The sequence below is a fragment of the Bos indicus genome, chromosome 15, assembly GCF_029378745.1.
Source record: "Bos indicus isolate NIAB-ARS_2022 breed Sahiwal x Tharparkar chromosome 15, NIAB-ARS_B.indTharparkar_mat_pri_1.0, whole genome shotgun sequence".
NCBI classification, from domain to species: Eukaryota; Metazoa; Chordata; class Mammalia; order Artiodactyla; family Bovidae; genus Bos; species Bos indicus.
Genome location: NC_091774.1, coordinates 37,756,984 through 37,784,540, shown reverse-complemented (window position 1 = coordinate 37,784,540; position 27,557 = coordinate 37,756,984). Strand labels below are relative to the sequence as shown.

The window sequence follows — 27,557 nt, the reverse complement described above, 5'->3', positions numbered from 1 at the left end:
GGCTCTGAGCCCAGAGCTCTCTATAAAATTAAACAAGCTCCAGCCAACAGTGCAATTCTGCAAGCTCAGGCGACTCCAAGTCCCACTCGAAGCCGAATGCTGCTTTTCAGTCCTTGGTGGGTGGGGGCTCCAGAGTGGTCCCCGCAACGACTCCATCTCACTTCCTACCTCTTCTCCCTGCCACGCACGCCAGCCTCTGGGACACCTTTCATGAGGCTGTCAGTCACCCTTCTGACCAGGGTGACTTCCGTGGCCCGACCCCCTCCTGGCGGTCCAGGCCCACCCTCACTGCATGCTCAGCCCTTTCACAACCTCAACCTGCTTCACCTCTGACAGCTGAGTCATGCGGTTGTCCCCACCACATTTTAAACCAAAGATACCCAGCAGCAGAAGTACGATTTGAACCAGAATCCTCTCAGTCTGGGTTCTGGATTTCCCTCTTCCTCTCCTAGTAGCAAAAAATGCTAAGAAGACCGTTTTTCACAGGCTTGGGAAAGGATGTAAGGAGAATCCAATGCAAATGGGTACAAAGGCTTAGATATAGTCATGCTGGAGCTGGCATCTCCCAAGCCAAAGGAAGGCTGCCACGTTGATCCTGGCTCTCAGCCTCTCATGCTTTGGCATCATTTCTTCATGGTCTGCTCCAAAAGTAACTATCACTTTATCTATCTTTGTACATATATAAAGAATATTCATACTACCTATGATTATAAATATATACATGTATAAATATGCATGCTTATGTAAACATATATGTATACAGATATTTACATCTGGTGGAAGGTCATTAATAGCTAGCAAGGCAGGCTGGGGAGACCTTAGGATTCTTGTTTTTTCTTTTCACTTTAAAGAGTAATTTGATTTTATGTCAGTGACTCTCTGAGTAAGGTCTTTGTGTGGAACCCTTATCAGATGTCCCAGGGGCCGTGGGAAGGTAGGCAGGCTGGGATAAAGGACTGTGGAGCAAGAAATCAGAGGGGTGAGTGTCTTGGCCCATACTAGAGCATACATTTAGTGAAATGATGATGTGGCTTTAAAATCAGAGTGCTTTTCTTTGACACTTCTACAGCCACCCCGCCCCCTCCCCAGATTGTGTCAGGAGTTTCTGCTCCATGCTTTTTAAACCCTGTACCCCATCCCCATTTCAGTGCATCCCTACCCAGATTTCTTCCTGCTTTTAACATGTCTGCCAGACCATGAGCTCGTTATTGATGGAGACTGAGGCAGTGCCCAGCATAGGGTCTGGCATATAATAAACCATTAATATTTTTTGCTTCATGAACAAAATTACCCATCCTAAGATATGACCTTTTCCCACCAAATAAACTATCCTAAAAGGAAGTAGGAATATAGAAGTTGAAGATCACTCTTAGCTAATTACAAAATATCAGAAATCCTGAACTCCTCCAGAATTGGACACTTTCGTCTTGGTCCTGCTGTGATAGCTGCCAAACTCTTAGACTGCAAAGGGCTCAGAGCTTATCTTTGTGGGGTACTGGGAAGGGGAGTTCTGGGGTGACTGGTTTCGATGGGGCTGTGCTGGGCTGCGGTGGTCGTTGCTGTTTCTGGTTGCTCACACACTATGCTTTCAGTTACTCCTTCCTGTGTCCCTAGGACACTCGACAGTGCTTGGTGCATAGTATAGTTTTTGTTGAGAGAGTTCTCAAAAATCTGATGGGATGGCAGTTTTGCTGAACCCAGCTCCTTCTTCCTGTAATGTCTTTCTCAGTTTAGGAAACAGCGTGATGGGCTCAGTTAGAGCCAGGAGTGGTGCAGTTAAAGGCAAGTGCCCCTCAGGACCAGGTGCAGACCACTTGTTCATGTATTCTTTCCTGCTACTGGCACCTCTGCAGCCCGCAGGGAAGGGAAGAGGGGGAAGCAGGGAAAAGCCAGATGTGGGGCGGCCAGCTTCCTCTGCTCTGGACGTGGACGTCCAGAGTAGGGTTGCCACCAGTTTGCTGGGCACGTGGTGAGTCACCGTTGTGATCTGTTGGCTCTTTCACTTTGCTCTGGGAGCCAAGGTGGCTTCAGTGATTTCTATAGAATTAATCTGTCCAGTTAGGAAGAGCGCTTCACTCCCAGCCTCTTCTCAGAAATCCTCCCAGACTCCTGGGAAGTCGCCACAAGGTAAGGGAGTTTGCACGAACTGCTCTCACAAAGAGAAAAATACAGGTTCACACTCAAGAGCTGGGCTGATCAGTTCTAAAGGGTTTTATTTTTTTTTCCTTTTACAAACTGGAGTGAAGGAGTGAAAACAGGACCAATGTGGATTAGGGAGGGAGGTGTGATTATTTCATCCATCTGGACTTCCATTTTTCCCATCCCCAAAGTGGAAAGAAATTTCAGTATTGATGTAAATAAAGCCCCTTTTTGTGTTCCTGCCGTGGTGGTGGGGACGATCTGAGAAGTAACAGGTGGTTGCTGGCATAGTGAGAACCAGCATGAGGCATCTCGGTTTCAGCTCTCTCCATCTGCCTCGGGCTTGTTTCTAGAACTTATTTCTGACAGCTCCAGGCTTGTTCCCAGGCGGCTGCTGGGAGGGGGTTGCCAGGCGTCTGGAGCAGTGATAACTGGGGTTGACCCTGGTCCCAGCACAGGTGCCTCCCCTGGCCCCTCCCCTCCAGTTTAGATTTCCAAGGGTGACATTATTTCTGGAGCTGATATTTCACTGCAGCATGTGTGGGAGCTTGGGAACATGTGAGTGTGTGTCTGTGTGTGTGTGTAGGAGCTGGGCGGGGGGAGGGGGCGGGGGATTTTTGCTCCTACGACCTTTCTAGATTCTCTGGCTGGGGCCCTGTAGATTAGGCTGACAAAAGACAGTTTAACAAAGGAAAAAAATGTTATTAGCGTGTGCACTGCACTTACCCATGGGAACTGTCAGAGATGAGTAACCCACAGGGTTGGTTACAACGTGGGCTTCTGTAGCATCTTAGCAAAGGAACAATACATTTTTAGAGATGTTATAAGATAAAGGAAGAGAACCTTGAGTCTCTGAAAGTGAAAGTGTTAGTTGCTCCGTCCTGTCCAACTCTTTGAGACCCTAAGGACTGTAGCCCACCAGGCTCCTCTGTCCATGGAATTCTCCAGGCAAGAATACTGGAGTGGGGTGCCATTTCCTTCTCCAGGGGATCTTCCCAACCCAGGGATCAAACCCAGGTCTCCTGTATTACAGGCAGATTCTTTACCATCTGAGCAACAAAGGAAGCCCCCTTGAGTCTTTAGGGGTGGCGAACTGTGGGAAGACATGTATATGGCAAACCAATAGTAGCTAAAGACTGAAGTTTGCTATATGAGTTTCTTCTGGTGCTGAATCCAGGCTAATAAGGGTCTAAAGTTGTCTCCAGTGATTAACTCTTGTCCTTCTTAGTAGAGAGGAAAGGGAGAATGCTCTTTTTAAATTTATGTCCTGCTTTTAGTCAAATAGGGGGAGAACGGATATCTTTTTTTTTTTTTTTTTGTATCTGCTTCTTAATTGCCTTCAGCTCAAGACAATCCTTAGACTAAAGTGGTATATTTGGGGGTGGCTATTCTGCCGCCCTACAGACCCCAAAATGCACCAGCTGAGTGAGGGGGTGTCAGTCCTTCTCGAGTCAGCCGCGGGAGAGGTGACACGGTGAGGTCACGTGACATTTTCTTTTCCTTGCCAGGAGGGTGGGGTCGTCGCGCTCTTCAAGATCTGCCGGCAGGACACTCTCCGGTGCCTCTACCCCCAGGCCCTCCGCACGCTGGCCTCCATCTGCTGCGTGGAGGAGGGTGTCCACCAGCTGGAGAAGGTAAGAGTGCAGCTGGCCGGCTGCATGGGGACTGAGGTCCCCGAGGGGGTGGGTGGCTGGGCAAAGTGACCTCTTGGTGGACATCTGGACCTCTTCCTGGAGCAAGTCCCCTGAGTCCCTCCTTTCCCCAGCATCATTCAGGTGGGGCTGCTGTGACCTTGACTGTGGCTGATGAAGATGTGAAGGGGGCAGAGACTGAGGAGCTCAGCTGGAGAAGGCAGGGCCCAGAGGGACACTCAGCACTTCCTGGGTGGAGGTCCCAGGGGTGGACCACTGCAGGAGGCAGACGAGTCGGATGGGGAGGGGGCATCGAGGCTGAGGTGGTTGGTCCTCCTCTCGTGGCAGGTCCCTGGCATGAAGAGAAGAGATTTCTCAGGGGACGGGATAGGCAGGAGCAGGGTGTGCGTGGATGCCTGGGTAGGCAGGTGGGCTTCCCTCCAAGAGGGCTTGGGGTAAGGGAAAGGCTTGAGTCCAGGGGCGTGGGTCACCACTGCTGGGGTGTCTGGGGTTGGAGGGGTGGGGTGACATGGCAGTCCCAGGTACCTGGCTCCAGGCCAACCTAGGGCAACATGACGGGTTTCAGCCACCCCCTCCCCACCCCCACACCGCCCAGGTGGGAGGGCTGAGCCTTTCTCCCACTTGGCCTGAGTGGGCCCGAGCCTGCAGACAGCTCCTCAGGGATTCTAGCAGGAGGGTTGGGAGGCTACGGCTGACACTTGGGGATTTTTCAATCATGTTTCAAGGAAAGATGCTGAAATTATTTTTATGGAAGAGAGGTAGAAAGTCGTGGTATGTCCTGGTGACAGATGCCATGTCTGCAGGATTGGGGGTAGGTACCTTGAGTGTGTTCTCATAGCTTGGTCTAAATGGGGAGGGGGCAAGCAAACTGCTTCCTTTCCACTGCATCCCTGCCCCACAGTCTGATCCTGGCTGCCCAGGAAACCTCCACCCTCCCCTCAGCCTTTTCACTTCAGTGTGGACTCCTAGACGGATGGTTGTTTTACATTCTACCCTGCCTCTTTCCAAATCTGCTCAGGTTGTGGGACAGAGTCACAGGGTCATGGGCTCTGAGGTGCTTTTAGCTGAAGATGGAGTGTTCATGGGCAATCTACTCATTTCACAGATGAGAAGGCTGTGACTCAGAATGGGCAAGTCATTTGTCTGGGGTCACACAGCAAAGTGGTGAAGGAGCGAAGGCCAGCCCTCTGGACAGAGTGTTTCCTTCCCATGGGTTCAGAAGCCTTTGTGTGTGCGCTTGCTTAGGTGGCAAAAAGGAGACGAGGCAGTGGCTAGACAGACAGACTCCATGAAGTAAACGCACTGAGCACATCCAGCTTCATGCAGGGAATAATCCTCTCTTCTCCAGTAAAGTCTTCCTCCTTCGAGAGTGGAAAATGGCCAAATGGGTTTGTTTCTTGTCTTCTTTCACGCTGGCTGGCAGAAAGAAGAAGGGAAGAAAGCAGAAGGGACTGGACTCACCAGTCCTCCAAGAGCAGTGGATTTCTTGGCTTATGAGTTTGCAGAGCAGCGGGAAAACTTCAATCCGGGAAAGCAAAACAGCAGAACTTTTTTGTTTAGAGTGAAAGCCTGTGCAGCCAGGAAGGCTGGGGGCAGTTTTTCCTTCCACCTTCCTGTGACGGTCCCAAGCCAGAAGGCGAAAATGTGTCTTTCCCAGGCCAGGTGGGCCGCTGGCCTGGGAGTCAGACCCCAACCCACCAAGCAAAAGGATGAGGAGAGTGCCCAGTGCTGGAGGGGTTACGCAGCAGCCAGAGCTGACCTAGCCCCTTACATGCCCTTCATTAAGGCCTCAGGACCTCCCGAGGTGAGCGCTCTTCCTATCTTCATCTTAAAGAAAAGGAACTGTCTCAGCCAGTGTAAGTGACTCACCTAAAATCACGGAGTAAGTTTGGAGCTAGGATTTGGATCCTGTCTGCTTGCCTAATGCTCAGTCAGTATCATTGACTCACTGGTTTAATAGATACTCTGAGAACACCCCCCAAAAAAATTCCTTTAGCTAAACCCAGACCGCCTTGCTGTTTCTGGCCAGTGTCCTAATCTTCTCCCTCCCCTAACTGGCACAGGAGAAAGTCACCCTCTCTGGGCTTTCTCCTCCTCCAGGTCAGATTCGTTTCCATACACAGATACTTGTGAAACAATGCGGTGCCAGGCAGTGGGCAGGACGGAGACTTGTCAGAAAGGAGCCCCCTTGTGGTCAGAAACAGCAACTACAGCTCTGCAGTCAGAGCTTGCCAAGTGTCTCCATGGACAGCTTAGTTTCATTTGATGCTTACCCTGAACGTGCAAGCATACCCATTACACAGATAAAGAAACCGAGGCCCAGAGATATGAAGTGACATCTGCACAGAATCACACAGCTCATAATTCATTCATTCAGCAAACATCTATCAACTGTCTGCTGTTTGCCAGGCACTGTTTTATGTGCTGGGAGTATAGCAGTGAACAAAACAGACGACCACCCTGGTCCTCTTAGAGCTTATGTTCTAGTTCATGGGGTGGCAAGTTACAACCTGTGGGCTGAAGTCAGCCCGTTGTTTTTGGCATGTACAGCCCATGAGTTAAGTCATTTTTAAATGATTATAAAAATATGAGAGGAATAACATTTTATGTCACGTGAAAATTATGTGAAGTTCAAATTTTTGATCCATAAAGTTTTAATGGAACACCGCCAGGCTCCTTCGTTTAGGTGTTGTAAATGTCTGGTTTCTCTACAACAGCATAGTTGGATAATTGCAAGAGAACATGCAGTCAAAAATATTTACCACCTGGCCCTCTACAGAAAGTTTATCCACCCCTAATCTATCAGGTGATAAGGACATCATGGCCGTGGCTAAAAAGACAATGAAAGTGAAAATGAAGTTGCTCAGTCGTGTCCAACTCTGCAACTCCATGGACTGTAGCCTACCAGAATCCTTCATCCATGGGATTTTCCAGGCAAGGGTACTGGAGTGGGGTGCCATTTTCTTCTCCAGAAAAAGACAATAATTAACATTTATTGAGTGCTTGGTTTGTGCAAGCACTTGGCTAGACCACTCCTTTCATGGTGTCACTTAATCATTAACCTGTCAGTGCTATTATCATCCATGTCATCTATAGAAGGAAGGAAGACTCAGAGAAGTGAAGCAACTTGCTCAAGGGCACACAGCTAATCGACGGCCTCATTTGATCCAGGATCACAAAGAGTTGGACATGACTGAGCGACTGAACATGCACTGATGAGCCGGAGCCAGACTGGGTTGCGAACCATCGTGCCCACCCAGGATTCAGCTCCAGTGTGTGAGGTCAAAGTCCATGCTCTTTTCCTCCATATCACACTGTTTCCAAAGTTGTGAGAAGTTCTAGAGATACCCGGGGGTCCTGGGTCACCTGCCCCTCCCCCAGGTCCCTCTCACACTCTGTGATCTGGGTGCCAAGTGCTGGCCTCAGACGCTCCGGTGAGGTCACCACTGTCTGTGTTTAGGGTGGAAGGTGAAGAAGTCTGGGGATGGGCTGGATCGCAGAAGCCCTAGCACGACAGGCTGGGTGGAGGCATAAGTGGAGAGCAGGTGCCCGGGGGCTCTCACCCACTGCCCACTCACTAGGCACAGCTCATGCCTTCCTCAGATAATGTCACAGCCTCAGCCTCCCCTGATTTACTGGCCTCACCTCCTCCCTGAGGCTCCTGTAATTAATTGCCACAAGAAACGCGCTAAATTTGGTGAAATCCATCTTTGTCTGCAGCTACCCACCCCCTCCCCTTCCCGCCAACCTTGGAGCGGTTCATTAAGTCACGCACAGACCCCGGCAGAGTGTGAGTCTATCGGGTCACCAGACGCCCCATCCATCCTCAGCCCTGCTGTGTGATGCTAGAGCTCCGTCGGGCTTGAGGCATTCACATGGCCATAGATTCACTTAGTCACCTGCTTCTTCTTTCTCTGTCATCCAGCCGTTCACTTACTTTCAAGCCGCTTGCTTCCTTGCTCGCCCACTCAGTCCATCACCATCTCATCCTGCTACTAACTCATTCTGTCATCGAGTTTGTTGTGAACTGTCCAGCGTGCTGGGGAAACTGTGGCCTCTCAGAGTCAGGCTCTTCTGGATGCGAATCCAGGCTTGTCTACCAATGAACTTGGACACATTTCCCTGGGCAAGTTACTTAACTTCTCAGAGGTGCAGTGTCTTCATCCATCAATGTGCACGATGAAATCTACCTCCCAGGGCCAGCAGAGATGGATAGATGCACAGCAGTGTGGTTCCTGGCTCCCACTAGGCACTGAATAAATGGTAGCTGTTATGATTATGGTACAGGTAATTCCAGTTTCTGGGGTTTTGGACATCAGTGGCCTCAGGGAAATGATGGTCTGGTGGAGAAGGGAAGGCTGTCCGGTCAGCAGGAAGGGCTAGCATGGCCAAAGATGCTGCCCCGTGCACTGTGAGCAGAAGTGTGGAACACGAGTCCCCACAACCTTTCCACTTTACAGGGGAGGAAACTGAGACTCAGCTCATGAATGTGGAGTTTTGATTCAAAGCCTGGCTGGTTTCCAAAGCCCAGTTCTTTACATTCTGTGACCCTGGGAAGAGCTGGCCCTCAGGGCAGTGGCTCCCAGGGAGCCAGGCTCTGGGTATTGGTCTGGAAAAGGGGGCAGGCATGGAAATTCCTGAGCGGGTATGGAGCTGAAAGATGTCAAGACAGAGCAAAGTCCTCTCCAGAGGTGTCTGAAGGGTCTTCCAAGCCTCCCTTCTTTCTTTCCAGAGGTCCGGTTCCTCCTGTTCCCCCTGGGGCAGCGGGTTTCAGGAAGTCTGTCTTCCCTCCCGTGTGCCCTCAGCAGACGGTCACCCCTCACTCCCCAGTCCCTGTGCTGGGCTCTGGGAGGAAGAGACAAGCAACTGTGTTCCCTGCCTCCCACCTGGGATGGCCATGGGGCGGCCCCATGGCTGTCAGAAGCCGCAGGCCAGTGGCCTCACCTGTGCCCGGGGAGCTGGTGTTGGCAGCGGCAGGAGGCAGCGGAGCTGGCCAGAGGACCGAGGCGGAGCTGCCAGGCAGGCCAGGGGAACGCGGCCTCGGCAGAGGGAGTCCACAGCTAGGCCAGTGGGGCTCTGAGTCTTTTAGGAGCTCAGTGAATTGGGGAAGCCCAGAAGAGAAGGCAGCGTTTTCTGGGACTCACTTTGGAGAAGATGGGATAAAGAAAATGAGGCCCAAAGAGAGAGTGAGGACCCCAGACCCACACAACCCGGTGAGAACAGATGGACCCAGCTCCGTCTGATCATCAGGTGACCCAGCCCACCTGGACTGGTCAGGGCAGCACTGGGGAGGACTAGAGCTGGGACGGTGGACTGGCATCACCAAGGGGAGGACTGCCAGTCTGTGGGGAAGCTGCAAGGGGGCTAGAGAGCAAGTGATTCCTCTCTGAACCTCCGTTTCCTCTTTATGGGGTTGCCATGGTGAGGTGATGCAGCAGTGTGGGTGGGGCCTGTGTGGAGGCAGAACTCGCCTTTGTCTGTGTCCCTTCCTTCTTTCCTGGCCTGTTTGTCTTCACCTTTTGGGGTTAGTCTGGGGAAACCCTGTAACATGACCAGAAATCCTGAGTCCTGGGGTTTGACAGTGACCCTGGCAGACTTCCAGTGTTCTGATTGGCTCATGAGATGGTCAGGGCACTGCTGGTGCAGAGGCCAGGGTTGGACAGGGCTAGGGGCCAGGATGGGGCTGGAGGTGGGTGGGGACTAGAGTCAGACTGGGGCCTGGGGTCCAGGTGAGGGGCTGGGGCTGTGGGGCCGGAACCTAGAGTCTAGGGCCATAGGGGTCTGTCCAAGCCTAATGCTCAAATGGCCCGAGACAACCTCCGAGAGAGTTCTGGTAATTGCCTCTTCCAGCCGTGATACCAGAGACAATCTTACTTTCGAAAGAGATTTCTTTTATTCCCCCCTCCCTCTTATTTCATTTTTTCAAATAAGGAGTTCATCCTATGTTGGAGCCAAGAAGAGAGGTTAATGTAAATCGATGGAGAAATTAAAGATGAACAGCGGGGAGGGAAGGAGGGCTCAACTTCAAGTCTAAGAAGAGATCCATCAGTAATGAGGGATGGGGACACTGCTGCCTGTCTCCACGCAGCTCCCTCATCCCATTTCCTGGGGCAGCTTCTTGGGATTGAGTTGCCCTGACATCTGAAGGGCCAGGCTGGAGACAGGGAGGCCTGGACCCAGAAACCCTGGGCAGGAGGGAACTGGGTGGGGAGGCTCTGTCTCTCCAGCTGCTGTCTTACAGGAGTTTCTTTCCACTGCCTGCTTCTTGTAGGGCTCCCGATGGTCAGAAATAAGTCACATCTGTAAAAAAAAAAAAAAACAACCAGTTTTTCTCATCCTTTTGCTCATTTGATCCAAACAGTCATTTTACAAGGAAGGCACACAGAGATGGTTATGCCCATTTTACAGAAGGGAAAGTTGAGGCTACAAGGCATAAAGACACTGTCAGGGGCAGTGTTGTGTCTGACTCTTTGCGACCCCATGGACTGTAGCTTGCCAGGCTCCTCCGTCCATGGAATTTTCCAGGCAAGAATACTGGAGTGGGTTGCCATTTCTTTCTCCAGGGAATTTTCCCAAACTAGGGACTGAACCCGGGTTTCCTGCACTGCAGGCAGCCATCAGGGAAGGCCCCAGGATGTGGAGACGGGATAGAATTAGGCACTCTGCCCTGCTCCCCGTCTTTGAGATTCACTCAGAGATTATGTAGGGGCCAGTATTGTCCAGACAGAAGAAGGCCCTGCTGGCCCCGGGTCTGCACCGCACTCCAAACCTGAGTTTGAAGAAGGCAGCCTCAGTCCTGCATGTGGCAGCCAGAGAGGGCTCAGCTCAGCCAGGCCTCGGCTGGTTCCCATGTGCTGTGCAACAGCGCCACCTGGTGGACAAAAGCAGCAGCTGCCTCTGACGTGCGGCCTTGTGCTGTCTTCTCTACTTGTCAAAACTGGTCTGAACCAATAGTCAGGGCCACGATGTGTCCTGAATGTGGCCTGGTTTGCAAATTCAAGGCAACAGAGTCTTCTTTTTACTAAAGTGGCTTCCTCCCGGGGGAGTTTGGAGATACATCTTGTAATCTAGTGTTAGTTGCTCAGTTGTATCTGACTCTTTGCAAGGCTGTGGACGGCTAGGCTCCTCTGTCCATGGTATCCTCCAGGCAACAATACTAAAGTGGGTAGCCATTCCCTTCTCCAGGAGATCTTCCTGGTCCAGGGATCAAACCCAGGTCTTCTGAATTGCAGGCAGATTCTTTACGTCTGAACCACCAGGGATGCCCTCTTGTGATCTAACATGTCTCCAACTTGCAGTCTTCCACAGCGCTTGTCCTGTGCCCTCCTGGAACAGAACCCTTCCTAAACCCCCAGTTCTCACTGCACAAAATCCACCCCTGCCCCCGCACCCCACCCCCAGCCCAGTAAAGGTGCCCTCTGAGCAAGCCACGGTCCGCACATTGCCCCTCCGACACACAGACCCGGGTTGATGTCTGGCTTTCCGCCCACTCACTATGAGTTGACTTTGCCCTGCTCCAGCCCTGTGCCATCACACGTAAAGCGCAGTGATAATCCCTGCCTTGCAGACAGTGAGAGCCAAGTGAGTCAACATACCATAAGTGCAAGCTGTTTTCCCCTTCTTATCAAATTCTTCCACTAACCATTCTCAGGGCTTCCTTGCCTGCAGCACCTGCCTAGGTGAGGCCGTCCCAGTGGAGTGGCTCAGCGGTACTTGCCCATGTCGGTCGATGCCCATCTCTGAATGGCCTTCCTGGCGGCCCTCTCCCTCTTGGAGCTCACATTGTACTTGGTGCGTCCCTGAGAGCGTGACCTATACCCCTGACCTCAGAGCACTGTCTAAGCTTCCCCACCAGCAGACGCTGTCTCGCCTACTCCTTGGCCCATCAGGGAAGTGGCTTGCACACACAGATGAATCATTTTTGCTGTATGGATGAATAAATACAGTTGGAAGAGTTCTGGTGCATCCTTCCATTGCTAATGGCAGGACAGAGACTCAGAGAGGCAAAGCTCCTGCATCCCAGGCTCCCACTGTTAGCAGCAGGGCCACAGCCAGAAGGCTGGCTGCTGACTTCATGCGGATACAGCCTGTGAGCAGTTCCGGGCCCCTGCGTGGGGTGGGGTGTGGGAGTGAAGACGTTGTAGATCCCTCGGCAAGGATGCACTAGCTGAAAATCTTTCTATGGGATTTGCCCTGAGCCCCTTTTTGTACCATCTGGCCTGAGTAGTTGGTTCCAGCTTCCTCTCCCCTCCCTTTCTCTCCCTCCTGTCACTCTAAGCCCAAGCTCTGGAGTCCACAAACAGACCTTGTCCCCGGACTGGCAATAGTGCGGAGAGCCTGGGGCCAGCTCTTCCTTTGCTACTGGTTTGCTGGGGAACCACAGGGAACTTTCCTAATCCCCGTAAGCCTTGGTGTTCTCATTCGCTGAGTGGAGAATCTGTTCTGCTGGTATCCTGTGCCCGATGAAGTGATCTTGGAAGATGAACGTGTGAACACAACTTAGAAGGTGTTGAGCTGGCTGGGCTGGGGTTCTGGGGCCTCTTCCCTGCACACAGTGTGTTGTCAGAAGAGAACTGGACACCTCTCCCTGTGAGTCCATAGATGGAGACCTGTGCTTGTGTGTGTGTGTGTGTGTGTATGGTGGGTGAGGGGCAGTAAGCTCGGCAGGGTAAAACATCAGTAAAGTGCATTTCCTGGCTCTACCCCCAAGTAATCTAGTGCGAGCAGGGAATCTGCCCATAAGAAGTCAGATGTAAACATGATGCTTGTGTCAGGGAGAAGGGAAACTGTGCCACAGCGAAGCGAGGGCTGCTCAGGACCCCGGACGGGGTACAGAGGTGGGGCCTGTACCATCACGGCTTCCCCTGGGCTTCTGGAGCGGGGCCAGTGCCAGTTCAGAGGCCAGCAGGGGAAGGAAGCTGCTGCAGCAGAGACAGTGAGGAGACAGGGAAGGTAGAGTGTGGAGGTTTGGGGGCAGAATTTGACATGGGAGGACCCATTTGCTGGGAACAGCCTGGCACCAATGGCACAGGATCCACCTGGTGGCAGGTGGTGGGTACTCCAGTCCCACACAGAGACAGAGACAAGGAGAGGGAGGAGTAAAGGAGAGGGAGGAGTAATGGGAAAGAGGAGGAGACACAGGATAAGAGAGGAAGGGGCGACGGGAAGACCCACACAGATAATGAACACACAGTTTCCAAAGGAGTGTTTCATTCTCCCTTGGGCTACTTTAAAAGTACAAATAATTAGTTTGGGAATTCCAGTGGTTAAGATTCTGCTCTTCCACTGCAGAGGGTGTGGGTTTGATCCTGGCTGGGGAACTAAGATCCCATGTACTGCGTGGTGCAGCCAAAAAAAAAAAACAAACAAGTAATTAATCTGAAGCCTTGTGGTGACTGGACATGCAGTGCCCTGCTCCTGGCCTGCTTGGGCATATAGTGATCTCTCATGGTGGTTTTAATTTTCATCTCACTGACAACTAATACTTTTGAGCTGTTTTCCCATATCATTTCAAGCATTTAATGCAGCTCTTCAACCCCAAAAGGGTAGTGTCTTCAGATGGCAGCTCTCAAAAGGTCCACCGATCCTGTGTTTCAACTTACATGTTCATAAAATTCGTTGACAATGCCTTCTGTCTGTTATTAATGCAAGCTTCCAACTTTTGTTGGGCCAATTATATCTGCCAGTTTGCATATCTAGCATACTAAGAGGAGATCATTTTCATTACTCTATTCTATACCATTATTATTTAGGTCATTGACCTATCATTGGAAAAACAGAATTATTTTAGGGGCTGAGGGAGCAGGAGTTTTTTGTTGTCGTTTCTTTGGCTGCATCATGCGGCTTATGATTTTGTGGCATCTTAGTTCCCTGACAAGGGTTTGAACCCTCGCTCCAGGTGGTAAAAGCCTGGAGTCTTAACCACTGGACTGCCAGGGAATTCCCCAACGTTTGGTTTTTACTAAATTATCTTAAACTGTTTCCTGTCCTTTGGACAGGAAGGAATTTGAATAAATGCTTCCTTTAATTGGTATGTGCCATGACATGTACCTCTATGGGTTAAATTTTCCTTTGAAGTGTGATTAACAATTTTGTTTCAATGGAAGTAGAGCACTATATAAGCAGAACAAACCATGGGTTTCAGTATTTGTGATTACTGCAAAAAATTGTAACTCGTATATATTATATGTTATACACATTAATATATATAATAACATATATATATATACACATACATGCAAAACCAAGGGCTTCCATGGTGGCTTAATGGTAAAGAATCCACCTGTGGTGCAGGAGCTGCAGGAGTCTCAGGTTCAATCCCTGGGTTGGGAAGATCCCCTGGAGAAGGAAATGGCAACCCACTCCAGTATTCTTACCTGGAGAATTCCATGGACAGAGGAGCGTGGCAGGCTACAGTTCATGGGGTTGCAGATTGTTAGACATGACTGAAGCGACTGAGCACTCACTGACCATTTGGTTATTTTCTGTGATATGTCTGTTTGAGACTTTTGCCCATTAAAAAAAATGAATTGCCTTTTTCTTATTGATTTATAAGCTTAAATATATGTATTCTACATAAAACTCTTTGTCAGATATGTGTATTAAGAATACATATTCTCAGTCCGTGGTTTGCATTTTCATTTTCTTAATGGTGTCTTCAGATGGATAGAAATTAACTTTGATAAAGCCCAATGTATTGATCTTTTCTTTTATAGTTAGTGTTTCTTGTCTCCATTTAAAAAAGGTTTATGTTCCCTCAAATCATGAAAAGAGTCTCTTATATTTTTTTCTAGGAGCTTTATTATTTAACCTTTCACATTTAGTTCAATAGTCTATTTTAAATTACATTTTTTTGATGTTCAAGATTCAGTGTTTTTCTGTATGATATCCAATGGAGCCAGCACCACTTATCAAAAAGATAATGTGTTTCACCGCTGAATTAAAATGGTACCTTTGTTGTAGGTAAAGTAATGACACAGGTATGTCTGTTTTTGGACTATTTTCTGTTCAATTAGTCTTTTTGTCCATCCTTGTACCAGTATGGCCTTGGCTGAGTCCCTATAATCTAAATAATTTTTCATATTTGGTAATATAGATCATCTAATATTGTTCTTGTTTAAGACTTTCTTGGTAATTCTAAGTTTTATGCTTTTCTATATATAATTTAGAATCAGCTTGTTACTTTCTCCAAAGACACCTGCAGAGATTTTGATTGAAATTTCTTTAAATTTGTAAATAAATTCAGGGAAATTTGACATCTTAGACAGTATAGGGTATTCCAGTCAATAAATGTAGTATACCTTCCCACTCTCTCTCTCAGCAATGTTTTGAGTTTTCAGTATTGATGTGTTACACATTTTTAAGATTTATTTCTAGATATATTTTTATGCTAATGTGTGTTATTTGAATTTTTATTTTCTAATTATTGGTGATATATAGAAAATACAATTTTGAATATTGTATCTAATGATCCTGCTGAATTCAGTTATTAATTTTAGTGGTATGTAGATTCTTTGGGATTTTATGCAGATTTGGATTATGTACATTGAAGAAGTGAGTGCTCAGTCATGTCTGACTCTTTTGTGACCCAGTGGACTGTAGCCCGCCAGGTTTCTCTGTCCATGGAATTTCCCTGGTAAGAATATTGGAGTTACTTGCCATTCCCTTCTCCAGGGGATCTTCCCAATCCAGGGATTGAACCCACGTCTCTTGCATCTCTTGCATTGGCAGGCAGAGTCCTTACCAGCTGTTCCACAGGGGTACAATCATGTCATCTGTAAATTATGACAGTTTCACTTCCTTTTTTGGAGTCATTATACCTTTTTATTTCTTTCTCTTGTATTACCTAGGGCCATGACCAACCTAGATAGTATGTTGAAGAGCAGAGATATTACTTTGCCAACAAAGGTCTGTCTAGTCAAGGCTTTGGTTTTTCCTGTGGTCATGTATGGATGTGAGAGTTGGACTGTGAAGAAGGCTGAGCGCCGAAGAATTGATGCTTTTGAACTGTGGTGTTGGAGAAGACTTTTGAGAATCCCTTGGACTGCAAGGAGATCCAACCAGTCCATTCTGAAGGAGATCAGCCCTGGGATTTCTTTGGAAGGACTGATGCTAAAGCTGAAACTCCAATACTTTGGCCACCTGATGTGAAGAGTTGACTCATTGGAAAAGACCCTGATGCTGGGAGGGATTGGGGGCAGGAGGAGAAATGGACAACAGAGGATGAGATGGCTGGATGGCATCACTGACTCGATGGACAAGAGTTTGAGCGAACTCCAGGAGTTGGTGACGAACAGGGAGGCCTGGCGTGCTGCGATTCATGGGGTCGCAAAGAGTTGGACACGACTGAGCGACTGAACTGACTGACTGTCAAGTATTAAGTAGCGGTGGTGATAATAGCTATCTCTGTCTTGATACAGATTTAGGGGGAATGCTTTTGATATTCATTAACTTTTTCCTCATTATCATTTTAAGGACTAGAATACTGAGGCTTAGAGAAGATGAATAACTTGCTCATTTCACCAAGTCAGCAGTTAACACAGTTGAGTTGTGAACCCAGGCTTTTTTTACTCCTTGGTTTGTGCAGCTCCCACTGCACCATCACTACCTCTAGAAAAGTGGGCTGAACCCAGGATCTCTGCTAGAGTCACTTGAGGAAGCTTAAAAATATTGATGACAAGACTCCATCCCAGACCAGCTAAATCAGAATTTCTGGTGGTGTAGTGCAGGCATTAGTGTTATAACAATCCCACATTACCTGAGAACCAGGCAGATAACCGCTGATCTAGAAGTACTTTGGTACAGTTCAGATTCCAGCTGTGCCAGGAGTGCTTTGTGGAAAACTTGCTGTTTTCACATCACCACATGCCTAGCAACCTTCACCCAAAGGAAAATAAACTTTTTCTTAGTGACCTTTGAAACCTCCTCACAGACTCCACTCCTTCCACCGCCAAATGCCTCCAGAGCATCTTTTCAACAATCTGCTTTAAGGAAAATCACTTGCTTGATGGGGAAATTATTTTCTATTTATATTCTTAAGTGATTTAATTCTTGATTTCTTTCCACCTCACTAATTCACCTCCTTCTTCATCACTGACTTGGCTGCCAAACTGGTTATATAATCCCTTTCATCTACTGTTCCATTCCCTATTTCATACTCATATTTGTTTTTGTCTGATTTGGCACTTGACTTTTAATCGAAGAGTCTTGTTTGAAAGAGTAAAAGAGGTTGAGTGGGGTCTGGGTATGTTCATTTGGGAGGAAGGTTATATTCTCCTCCTGAAGGTGTGTTTTACTTTCTGTAACTTTCTATTGGGCTCCCAGCTCTCCCACCACTACTTAAAACAAACATGTCATTTTATAAAGTAAGCCTCTAACCCCTTACTTTGTTCGTAGACTTTGTCCTGAACTTTGCCCTCTTCTGGTTTATATCGCACATTCAGATCCTGCTTCTGGCCTGTGGGCTCAATTATTCCACCAAATACCTTGCCCTGTCCCTTGGCCCGCACTTGGCCTTGCTTCCTCGGATGTGACCCTGCTTCCCTCTCTGACTGTGATTGGATTTTCCCTTTAGCTGTACCTTGGATATGCAGATTCATCAATGAGCAGGATTCCAAGTTCTTTGTGGTTCCCACTTGTCTTTTGTTTTTTTCTGCAGGCTTCTTGTGTCCAAATGGACAGAAAGGTGAAGGAGGAAATTCGGGGGGTCTTTAGGTCATGCTCCCCTTCCACCCCACAGCTGTTATAGCTGCTTTCACATGATTCTGTTAATCTGTTACAACAAGCAAGTCCTGACTTCCCCTAAAAATGAAACATGCAAAAAGGAATTAGAAAGTAGCAGGCGAATGCCAGTGATAGATGATGGGCCTTTGTATCCTGGCCCCTGTCCCTTAGATATTCACCCAAAAGCCACCGGTGCTGCTTTCCCGAAGGTCAGTGGAGGACATTGCTCATAAATCGGATGTGATGTGTCCAGTACACTTGGATCCCTCAAGGGCATGGTTTCCACATCCCACCTCCCAGGGAGACTTTCACAGTCTGCCTGTTCCCTCTTTGTTCAGATTCAGGGTGCATCAGTCCACCAACCCAAGTAGTGACCAGGCCAGACCATCCTCAGCATCACTTGAATGCCCTCCCATGAGGAAAGCTTGTCACCAGGCCCAGCCCATCCCACTCTACGTAAAAGCTAATTACCTCTAAGTGCTTCCAGCAGCAATCTCTTTAGGGCTGTGAAAGTGCTTTGATTAGATTGTTCTCTTGGCATCATTAAATTCACAACTGAGGATGGGAAGTGGGTGTTTGGGGATGGAGGCTCTCCAGAAATGGGACCAGTGTTGGAGGGAGCTGGTCTCATGCTGGGCTACCCCTCGGCCCACCACAGGAGCTGAGTTGAGCAGCCCCTGCTGAGCTGACCCTCTTGCCAGCCTCTTCCTTTCCTGCCCATGTCAAAGGCCCCACAGATGGGCCACAGGGCCAGGAGGGGGGAACCAGGATGGGAGTCTCGGCCGTGGCATCACCCTGCTTCGTGGTCTGAGCAGTCTCTTCCCCTCCCTGGGCCTCTGTTTCCTGATCATTCAGCCCAAACTTCATGCAGCTGAAGTTGTCTGTCAGGCCTCAGCTGCCTACTAGACACCAGAGAAGATTCAGTGCAGGAGCTGCTCCAAGCCATTCAGATCTAGTACAGGGATGGGCATGTAAACTAGGCATTTACCAACATGATGGGGCTTCCCAGGTGGCTCAGCGGTAAAGAATCCGCCTGCCAATGAGGAGACATGGGAGATGCAGGTTTTATCTCTGGGTCAAAAAGATCCCCTGGAGAAGGAAATGGCAACCCACTCCAGTATTCTTGCTTAGAGCATCCCATGGACAGAGGAGCTTGGCAGGCTATAGTCCAAAGGGTCACAAAGAGTTAGACACGACTGAAGCAACTTAGCACACACGCGCCAGCATGGTAAGTACTCTAGTTGTGGGCAGACCAGAGTGTGTGGAGGACAGAGACCTTCTGACTGGGGGATGAAGGTGCATGTTCACAGAGGAGGTGATTTCTTACCTGGGTCTGAGAGGGAGTGAGGAGTGAAGGCAGGGAAGAGGAACACTTCAGCTGTAAGTGAACTGCGTTTGAATTGTCTATGAAATATCTGGGAAAATTAGTTTTGGAATTGAACATAAAGATACCCAGTAGCAGGTTGGAAATGTGTATGTGGATCTTGGGAAAGGAGGTCAGAGCTGGAGGGCTAGGTTTGAGTCATTAAGGTCACTTGGGTTTGAGAGGTGTTGCTGACGTGGTCCAGAGTGGGCTGATGGCAAAATCTGGGGTTAAGAAGCAGTTAGCTAGGAGGAGATGGGCCCCAAAGTGGGTATCCTGGAGGCCCAGGAAGAGGAGAGGCCCAGATGGAGAGAGTTCTCAGCAGGGGGAGGTAATTCTAAAGGCCAAAAAAGAGGGGAATGGAGAGGCTGGGCTTTGCACCAGTCACGTTCCCAAATCCTTTTAAGTGTATGACCTCTCTCTTTCTGCTTCTCCCTCTCCCACCCCTGTTTCTCTTTGGTTTCTGTATCTCTGTTTCTCCGTCTCTTTCTTTGTTCCAATTGATCTCTGTGTCAGTCTACCTAGTTCAGCTTCGGTCACAATGTAAATGCTCAGTTACTGTTTGCTGAACATTAGAGATGCATGGGTGGTACTTTTTCTCTCAGTTCCCTTCTGAGGAATGTAATTGTTCATCTTATCATTCCTGGTTGGGCATTAATACAGGAGTCACTGACCTTCGCAAAATTCTAGTTCTGGCCTGCATGATCCAAGGTTGTCAAGCCAATGAGAAAACTTGTAGGCCCCAATCCGCAGAGCTGAGGTTCCCCACGGGGTCACAACCTCAGAGGAGCCTGCAGAAGGGAGCCCTGGAGAGAAGTCCAGGTGGGAGACTAAGCCAGGGTAGGGAAAGTGAAACCAGGGCCCTAAGTCTCGGAGAGACAACTGTACCCGCTGGATGGGGCTAAGGTGGAATGAGGGTGCCACCGTGTGGCGGCCACTGCATATGCATCTCTTAGATAATGCAGATTTCAGCACCCTTTGGGGTTTATATATATATAAAGAGAGAGAGAGTGAGCGAGCGAGCACTTCCCTGGTGGCTCAGATGGTAAAGAATCTGCCTGCAATGCAGGAAGCCTAGGTTTGATCCCCTTGGAGAAGGAAATGGCTACCTACTCCAGTATTCTCACCTGGAGAATTCCATAGACAGAGGAGCCTAGTGGGTTGCAGTCCATGGAGTCACAAAGAGTCGGACATGACTAAGCAAAAAATTAAAGGCTCAGAGTAGGTACAAAAATATTCCAGCTAGTAAATATAGAGGCAGGATTCAGAACAGCTAGGTGTGACTCCAGAGGCCGTGCGTTTTCTGAGACTGTACGAATTGGTTCATACACTGGGAAGCCCACAGCCCATTGGTGGGGGCCCTTCAGGGCCTCCTGATGATGAGCTGGGCTGGACTGAAGTTGTGAGATAGTAATGGATATGGAGATCAATTTCGGTTGGTGGCCGCTTGCTAGCAGGAGGCCATGTGGCCAGTCACTGGCATCAGGGCCAGAAGCCTGGGAAATTGACCCACTCAACGATTCAGGGTCACTTTCCAGGGGTCAGGAATCTGTGGGATCCAGTTATACATGCTGTCATGACAGTAGATGTGCCTAGATGTGAGCTCTGAAGAGGGTCTCCCTCTCTGATCTGGGGGTGCGGGCCTTAAGTCAGAGCGGCTTCCGGGAGATCTTCCCGGAAGTCAGGCTGTACAATGGTCATTTGTGGATGAGTCACTTGCCCTTGCCCCTCTGCTCCAGTACACATGCGCTGTACTGGGAGTGCTGCTCCCTGGCATGCTTTCAGGGAGGCTGTGCTCAGTGGGTTTGCCAAGCGGGAGTCTGGGCTGGTGAGTGGGCCCTTGGGGACCGTCCATTCCCTGACCTCTCTAGTGTATTCAGATTGGCCCATCTCCCTGAACCTGCTGGGGATTAGGTCTGAATCTAGTTTGGGACTGACCAGCATTCCCAGCTGGGGCTGGGATGCAACTCCATGTGCACCCAAGATGAGATTAGGGAGTTGGACTGGCTGAGAGAGTCCCTCACTAGAGACCCTGTTGCTCTCTAGCCTTGGATGGTGCTGGAAGTGGGGAGGCGACGAACCAGATAAGCTTAAGAGGTGTCTTAGGTTGCAGTAAGAGGGCAGCTTCCCATTTCTAGGCCCAGAGCAGCCCCCGTTTCTTCCCTGGGCCCCGGTGAGGTCCCTCCCAGAGGGCCTGTTAGCCGAACACCTGGCAGGAGCCCAGTCCTGCGGGGACTGCTGGCTGCTGTTTGCTCTCTTTTATTGAGCACATCCAGGTGAGTTTTATTGCGGATGGTTCCCCAGGCTCCTGTTTCCACATTTGTCTCTTTTGAGTCTGAGATTGCCAAAGGCTTTCACTGCTAATGGCCCTTAGGGCTCCCAAGAGCATTTAAGGGAGGCCTAGAACATGACTGGGTAATTAGTCAGACTAAACGCAGCCCCTGGAGCGTGGCTGAAGCTGAGTGGCAGGAAGTCATGGTGTGGGGACAGGAGCCCAGGCCCAGGGCAGCTGCACAGGCTTCTCCTCGCCTCACCTCACCTCACCCTGCCTCTGTCCCTGCCCTGAGCCCGAACAAGGGTAGGTCTCCCTGGCCCTTGATGGCAGGGTCCCCAGGCAGGTGGGTGTCCTGCATCATCTGAGGAGGACTGCTGAGCTGACCTTGGCAAGTTACTGCCTCTCTTTCTCTGAACAAGTCTCACCTTGCTGGCAGGCTGAGCTCAGGTGTCACTTCTCAGAAGGCAGCATGACACCTCTTCAAAACCATGGGCTTTGAGACCAAGCCGTTTTGGTTCAAATCCCAAAGCAACTGGTTTTAAAGTCTGTGATCTGGGGTAAGTCAATGAACCTTTGTGTGTCTCAGTTTCTTCATCTTTAAATCGAAGATAATGATAACACTGACCTCAGAAGGTTATTAAAAGGATGAATGGTATAATAACGTATGCACTGTGTATAGCACTGACCTCGGGAGGCGGTTATGAGGATTAATGGTGTAATAACACTTGCACAGTGGTAGCGGGCATATATTAAGCTCTCAAGAAGTTACAGTGCCAAGAGTAGGTCCGACTGGAGCAGAACTCGGGGGGTTGACATCTTTCTCTGGCATTCAGGTCCCCTGTGCCCAGGTTTGCTTCTCTCTGGTGGGGCAGAGAGAGCAAGGCCTCTGTAGGGGAAGGCGGTGGAGGACAGGATGGGGAAAAAGGATGCTGAGCTCAGCCTGCTGCTGACCTAAGGAGGGGAGGAGGGAGCCAACATTTGTCAAGCATCACTTCTGGCTCCAGCATCTCCTGCTTCATCTCTTTAACTCCTCACACCTTGTTGGTGGGTGAGGAAACAGAGTCTCAGAGAGGCTGAGTGACCGAGCAGGAGGGAGTGAGGAGGGGCGCTTAGGGGTGTGAGATTCCTAAGGGACTGTTCTTTCTACTAGAGTTCGCTGTGGTGGATGCCCTGGCCTAGCTCCTGGACACCTGCTGATGCCTGCTATCTAAGAAGCCCATGGGAAGTCACTGATCTCTCTGGAGCCAAAGGATAAGCCCCTAGAGTCCCTGGGGATCCAGTCTGGGATGTGAGTCTGTTTCATTATTGTCATGAGCATGTGCTGTCTCTCTGCTCGCAGGTGGATGGTGTTCTGTGCTTGGCTGACATTTTGACCGACGACAGCCACTCAGAAGCCACGCGGGCCGAGGCTGCGGCCGTGGTGGCCCAGGTCACCTCCCCACACCTGCCCTTCACCCAGCACCTCAGCAGCTTTCTGGAGAGCATGGAGGAGATCGTGACAGCTCTCGTTAGTGAGTCATCTGGGGTGCGGGGGTGCCGTTGGGTGAGGGGGGCCTTGTCACGGTTGTCTTCAGAAAAGGCTCCCTGGGCCCCCTCACTACACCCCACACAACTCCTCCACAGAGATCACATGTGCCAAATCCCAGCGGTTAAGGATCAGAGTCAGACTTGGAAGAGCTTTGTTGTCAAGTCTTCTATTAGAATGCTTGCAGCCCTCTGAGAAACTACAAGCATTGACTTGAGTTCAGGCTAGGATTAATTGGCCTTTCTGGGTGGAGACCAAGACACGCCCCAGGGAAGCGTGGGGACTCCAATGTTGAGGTTCAGATCCTTGGCCAGAGAGACTGATGGGCTTTGTTCCCGAAATCTCCCATCTGTGGTACCCGGGGAATGTGGCAGCAATGCCTGGCGACAAGTGGCTTCTCAGAGAGCAGCCATTCCCCACACCTGCTGCCTGCAACCCCAGCCTGGCCTCGCTCCCTGGGACCCTGAGAGCTTTGACTCTTCTAGAGTCCCCTATTCAGATGTGTGTGTTCCTGGCAGGAGAATCAGAGCCTGATATCCAGAATATACTCTTTCTGCCAAACTGCAGGAAGTAGAAGAACTCACCTGGAGAGCAGTCCTCAGGAAATTTGTTTTGCAAAGCTCAGCTGTTCTGTATTTCTATTTCAATCCCTCTCTCTGTCACTGTCTCTATATCTGTATCTTATTGAAACAATGAAAATTGATTTCATCAGATAATGTAGGGTTGGTGTCAGGGCACTTGGGCTTGGATTTTTGTCTTTGATTCATCCATCTGACAAAGAGCTCTTGATCGGTAGCCCTGGGCAGGCTGTGTGGGATTCCACCCCTCACTTGCCGTACTGCATTGCAAAGCTCCCTTTATGGTGTTCCTACTCTAGGAAACAAGAGGTAAGGACCCGTTTCTCCCAAGGGTTCTCCTAGCTTTAGAATTTTCAGATCTGTAAGTACTTTGTACTCAGGAGGTCTTAGTTAGAGTTGACTTAATGGCTGATTCTGGTTTCTCTGGTCACGGCACCTCCAGGCCAGGGTGGGAGAAATCAACTTGTTAAATATCTACATTGATTCAAAGCTGAGAAAATACAGAAGCTGACTGTTGAAGAGCCTTGGCTGGAGGGAACTCAAGAGATCACGCCCACCCTATAAGAGAAGAAACCGAGGCCCAAAGCGGGTGAGAAACTTTCCCAAGGCCACATAACAGTGTTAGGATTCCCTTCTGCCAAGGGTGTTATACTCAGGCATAGCACCAGAGCCTGGCAGGAAACAGAAATGAGGTGAAGAAGCCAGGTGGAAGAAGAAAATAAGGAGATTTTGAGTCCCGTATTGAATTTAAAAACATGTACAGTGGATGATGTTGTTGTTCATTCGCTCAGTCGTGTCCAGCTCTTTTCGACCCCATGGACTGCCGCACACCAGGCCTCCCTGTCCTTCACTATCTCCCGGAGTTTGATCAAATTCATGTCCACTGAATCAACGATGTCATCCAACCATCTTATCCTCTGTCAACCCCTTCTTCTGCCCTCAATCTTTCCCAGCATCAGGGTCTTTTCCAGTGAATTGGCTGCTTGCATCAGGTAGTCAAAGTATTAGAGCTTCAGCTTCAGCATCAGTCCTTCCTTCCAATGAATATTCAGGGTTGATTTCCTTTAGGATTGACTGGTTTGATCTCCAGATTCACTTCTGCCAGGGGTGTCATGCTCAATCATGCACCAGAGCTTGGCAGGAAACATAAATGAGGTGAAGAGGCCAGATGGAAGAAGAAAATAAGGAGATGTGAGTCCTGTACTGAATTTAAAAGCATCTGCAGTGAATAAAGAGAGGCAATCCCTGATAAACTCTGGTTGATTGTTGCCATATAGGAAAGAGCAATTTTAAAAAAGACAAAAATTCTAAGTTTTATAGAAAATCTCCCAGTCTATAAATGATAGCAAATAATAAATCAAAACATATATATTCCAAGTGACCTTTCACTATTACCATATGTCTATGCCAGCTTCTTTGCCTGGTCTGGATTTCTCCCCAGAGAAGAGTTTCCTTATTTGTTTTGCCCTGATGAAGATACATTGTGGAGTTGGCTCTGAGAGTCAGCAGACGGGATGTATCTTCTGGGCAGGTAGCCAGGGCTCTGTTCTTTGGTGGGAAATAGTCCTCCAATTTCTTGCCATTCCCTGGAAACATTTATAAATGAGTCACTTGGATCTTCAGTTTAATCTTTCTAACATATCCCAGGTGACTCAGCCTGTAGCTCAAATAAATGTGCATCATCAAAATTAAAAGGCACTTAGACAGTTGTGTTAATAATTGCTATGTCTGCAGCAGTGGTGGTGATATAAGAATGAGGGTGGGTATTTGGACTAGAAATTGTAGCAAAGTGGACTATGGGTTGTGTGATCACACCCCAAACCCTGGACATAGGCAGGTGGCCTGGAAGGGCTGACCCTAGTGGTTCCCCGCAAATCAGAAGATAAAGCCATCATTGTAAAGGGCTGGTCATAGACTTCTTATTTGTTGCTGTTGGTCAGTCGCTCAGTCATGTCCAACTGTTTGTGACCCCATGGACTGTAGTTCACCAGGCTTCTCTGTCCTTCACCATCTTCTGGAGTTTGCTCAAACTCATGTCTATTGAGTCAGTGATGCCATCCAACCATCTCATCCTCTGTCATCCCCTTCTCCTCCTTCCTTCAATCTTTCTTAGCATCAGAGTCTTTTCCAATGGGTTAGCTCTTCACATTAGGTGGCCAAAGTATTGGAGCTTCAGCATCAGTCCCTCCAAAGATAGAGTTCTTAATTCCTTGGCTAATGTGCAGCCCAGGGAGGTTAGATCAAGATGCTAGGTCTTGTTGTGGCCACACCTGGGCTGTGGGGAGCAGTGCTGCCCAGAGGATAAGCATTTTCTCGATGAAATAAGATCTGCAGGAGCATCACTGCAAATGAAGCAAAGAAGCCTGGAGACAAGAGGCAGCCTAGAACATAGAAAGAGTGGGGAGTCTGGGGTCAGGCAGACTTGGATTTGATTCTCAGTTCAGTTTAATTCAGTCACTCAGTCATGTCCGACTCTTGGCGACATGAATTGCAGCATGCCAGGCCTCCCTGTCCATCACCAACTCCCAGAGTTCACTCAACTCATGTCCATCGAGTCCGTGATGCCATCCAGCCATCTCATCCTCTGCCGTCCCCTTCTCCTCCTGCCCCCAATCCCTCCCAGCATCAGGGTCTTTTCCAATGAGTCAACTCTTCTCATGAAGTGGTCAAAGTATTGGAGTTTCAGCTTCAGCATTGGTCCTTCCAATGAACACCCAGGACTGATCTTTAGGATGGACTGGTTGTATCTCCTTGCAGTCCAAGGGACTCTCAAGAGTCTTCTCCAACACCACAGTTCAAAAGCATCAATTCTTCCATGCTCAGCTTTCTTCACAGTCCAACTCATGAACCCCCAAATTACCATCAACCCTTAATTCCACAGTTTTTGGAAAATCATTGAACATTTGAGTCCTCTGTCCCTTCATCTATAAAATTGTCACAAAAAGTTGGGTTGTTGTGAGGATGGAATGAATTAGTGAGATAGAGTGCACAGCAGGGCCTGGCACAGAATAAACACTTGATCAGAGGTGGCTATTGCTACTAGCTTCTCTGAGTCTCAGCTTCTACATTGTAAATGGAGGCAACTACTTTCTGCCCTAAAGGTGCTCAGAAATTAATGGCATTGTGTAAAGCACACTGCAGGAGGTTCAACTAATGCTATTTTCTGTCCCTTTATAAGCAGGGACCAGAAATTGCTTTCACTAGAAGGTGCCAAGAGGTGCCAGTTCTAATATCAGAACCTAAAAGTAGATTCTTTTGGAAGCAAGAACTAGAGAGCAGGATAGAACACAGCTCAACCCTTCCCAGTCTGGCTTCTTTTCCTGTACTTTCATAGAGGTACTATGTAGGTATCCACATCAGTAGGAGGGGATGTGGACCCAGGAAGCCCCTTGATTATTGGTCATGTTGTAACTGAGGGTCAGAAGTCAGGCCCATTCGGATGGGTGGGCAGTACCGTGGACCCCTTTATGCCTTCTCCAAGGCAGGAGCCCATGGGGGGAATGTGTTAGATGGTGGAGGGGTGCAGGTTGGGGTGGCTCTCTCTTCCTCAAAGAATCCACCAGAATACTGGAGTGGGTAGCTTTTCCCTTCCCCAGGGGACCTTCCCAACCCAGGGATTGAACCCAGGTCTCCCACATTGCAGGTGGATTCTTTACTAGCTGAGCCACAAGGGAAACCCAAGCATACTAGAGTGGGTAGCCTGTCCCTTCTCCACGGATCCTCCTGACACAGGAATTGAACTGGGGTCTTCTGCATTGCAGGCACATTCTTTACCAACTGAGCCATCAGGGAAGCCCCAGAGAACCTTTAATACAATTACAGATGGTAGTTGGGGGGATATTATTAGGATTGGGTTATGGCTCCTAGAATCAGTGAGAAAGAGCCTGACATTCAGGGACATGATGTAGGACTTTTATGCAGCCAGGTGATCCTTATCCTGGGACCCAGAGGAAATCCCGAAACTGTGCTGACGACAGTTGGAAAAGCAGTGTTTTTATATTTTAACTTCAGCTTCTCCCTCAAGGCTAACTTAGCAGCAGTCTAGTGCAGTCACTAGACACACATGGACTAGAGCTCTTTCCTGCCCCAGGGCCTTTGCACATGCTGTTCCTTTGGTTTGGAACATGCTCTTTCCCCCACATATTCTAATGACTTGTTCATTTCCCCCCAAGGTCTCAGTGGGAAAGTCACTTTCTTAGGGAGACCTTTCCTACTCACCCAGTGGGCCTTTAAGACGAGTGCTAATTCTTGTCTTAGCACCTGTTTATTTCCTCCCTCATATTTATTAGACTTTGCAGTTATA

At 49.0% G+C, this 27,557-nt stretch overlaps 1 protein-coding gene across 1 annotated transcript in view; it reads left to right on the top strand.

The window, feature by feature from the left end:
- The window catches only part of INSC (INSC spindle orientation adaptor protein), a 138,754-nt gene that overhangs the window by 84,344 nt on the left and 26,853 nt on the right, over positions 1-27,557 (top strand). The window contains exons 7-8 of the mRNA XM_019975829.2: positions 3,648-3,773; positions 22,491-22,662. Coding sequence (XP_019831388.2) covers positions 3,648-3,773; positions 22,491-22,662 — 298 coding nt within the window. The remainder of the gene's footprint in view (positions 1-3,647; positions 3,774-22,490; positions 22,663-27,557) is intronic.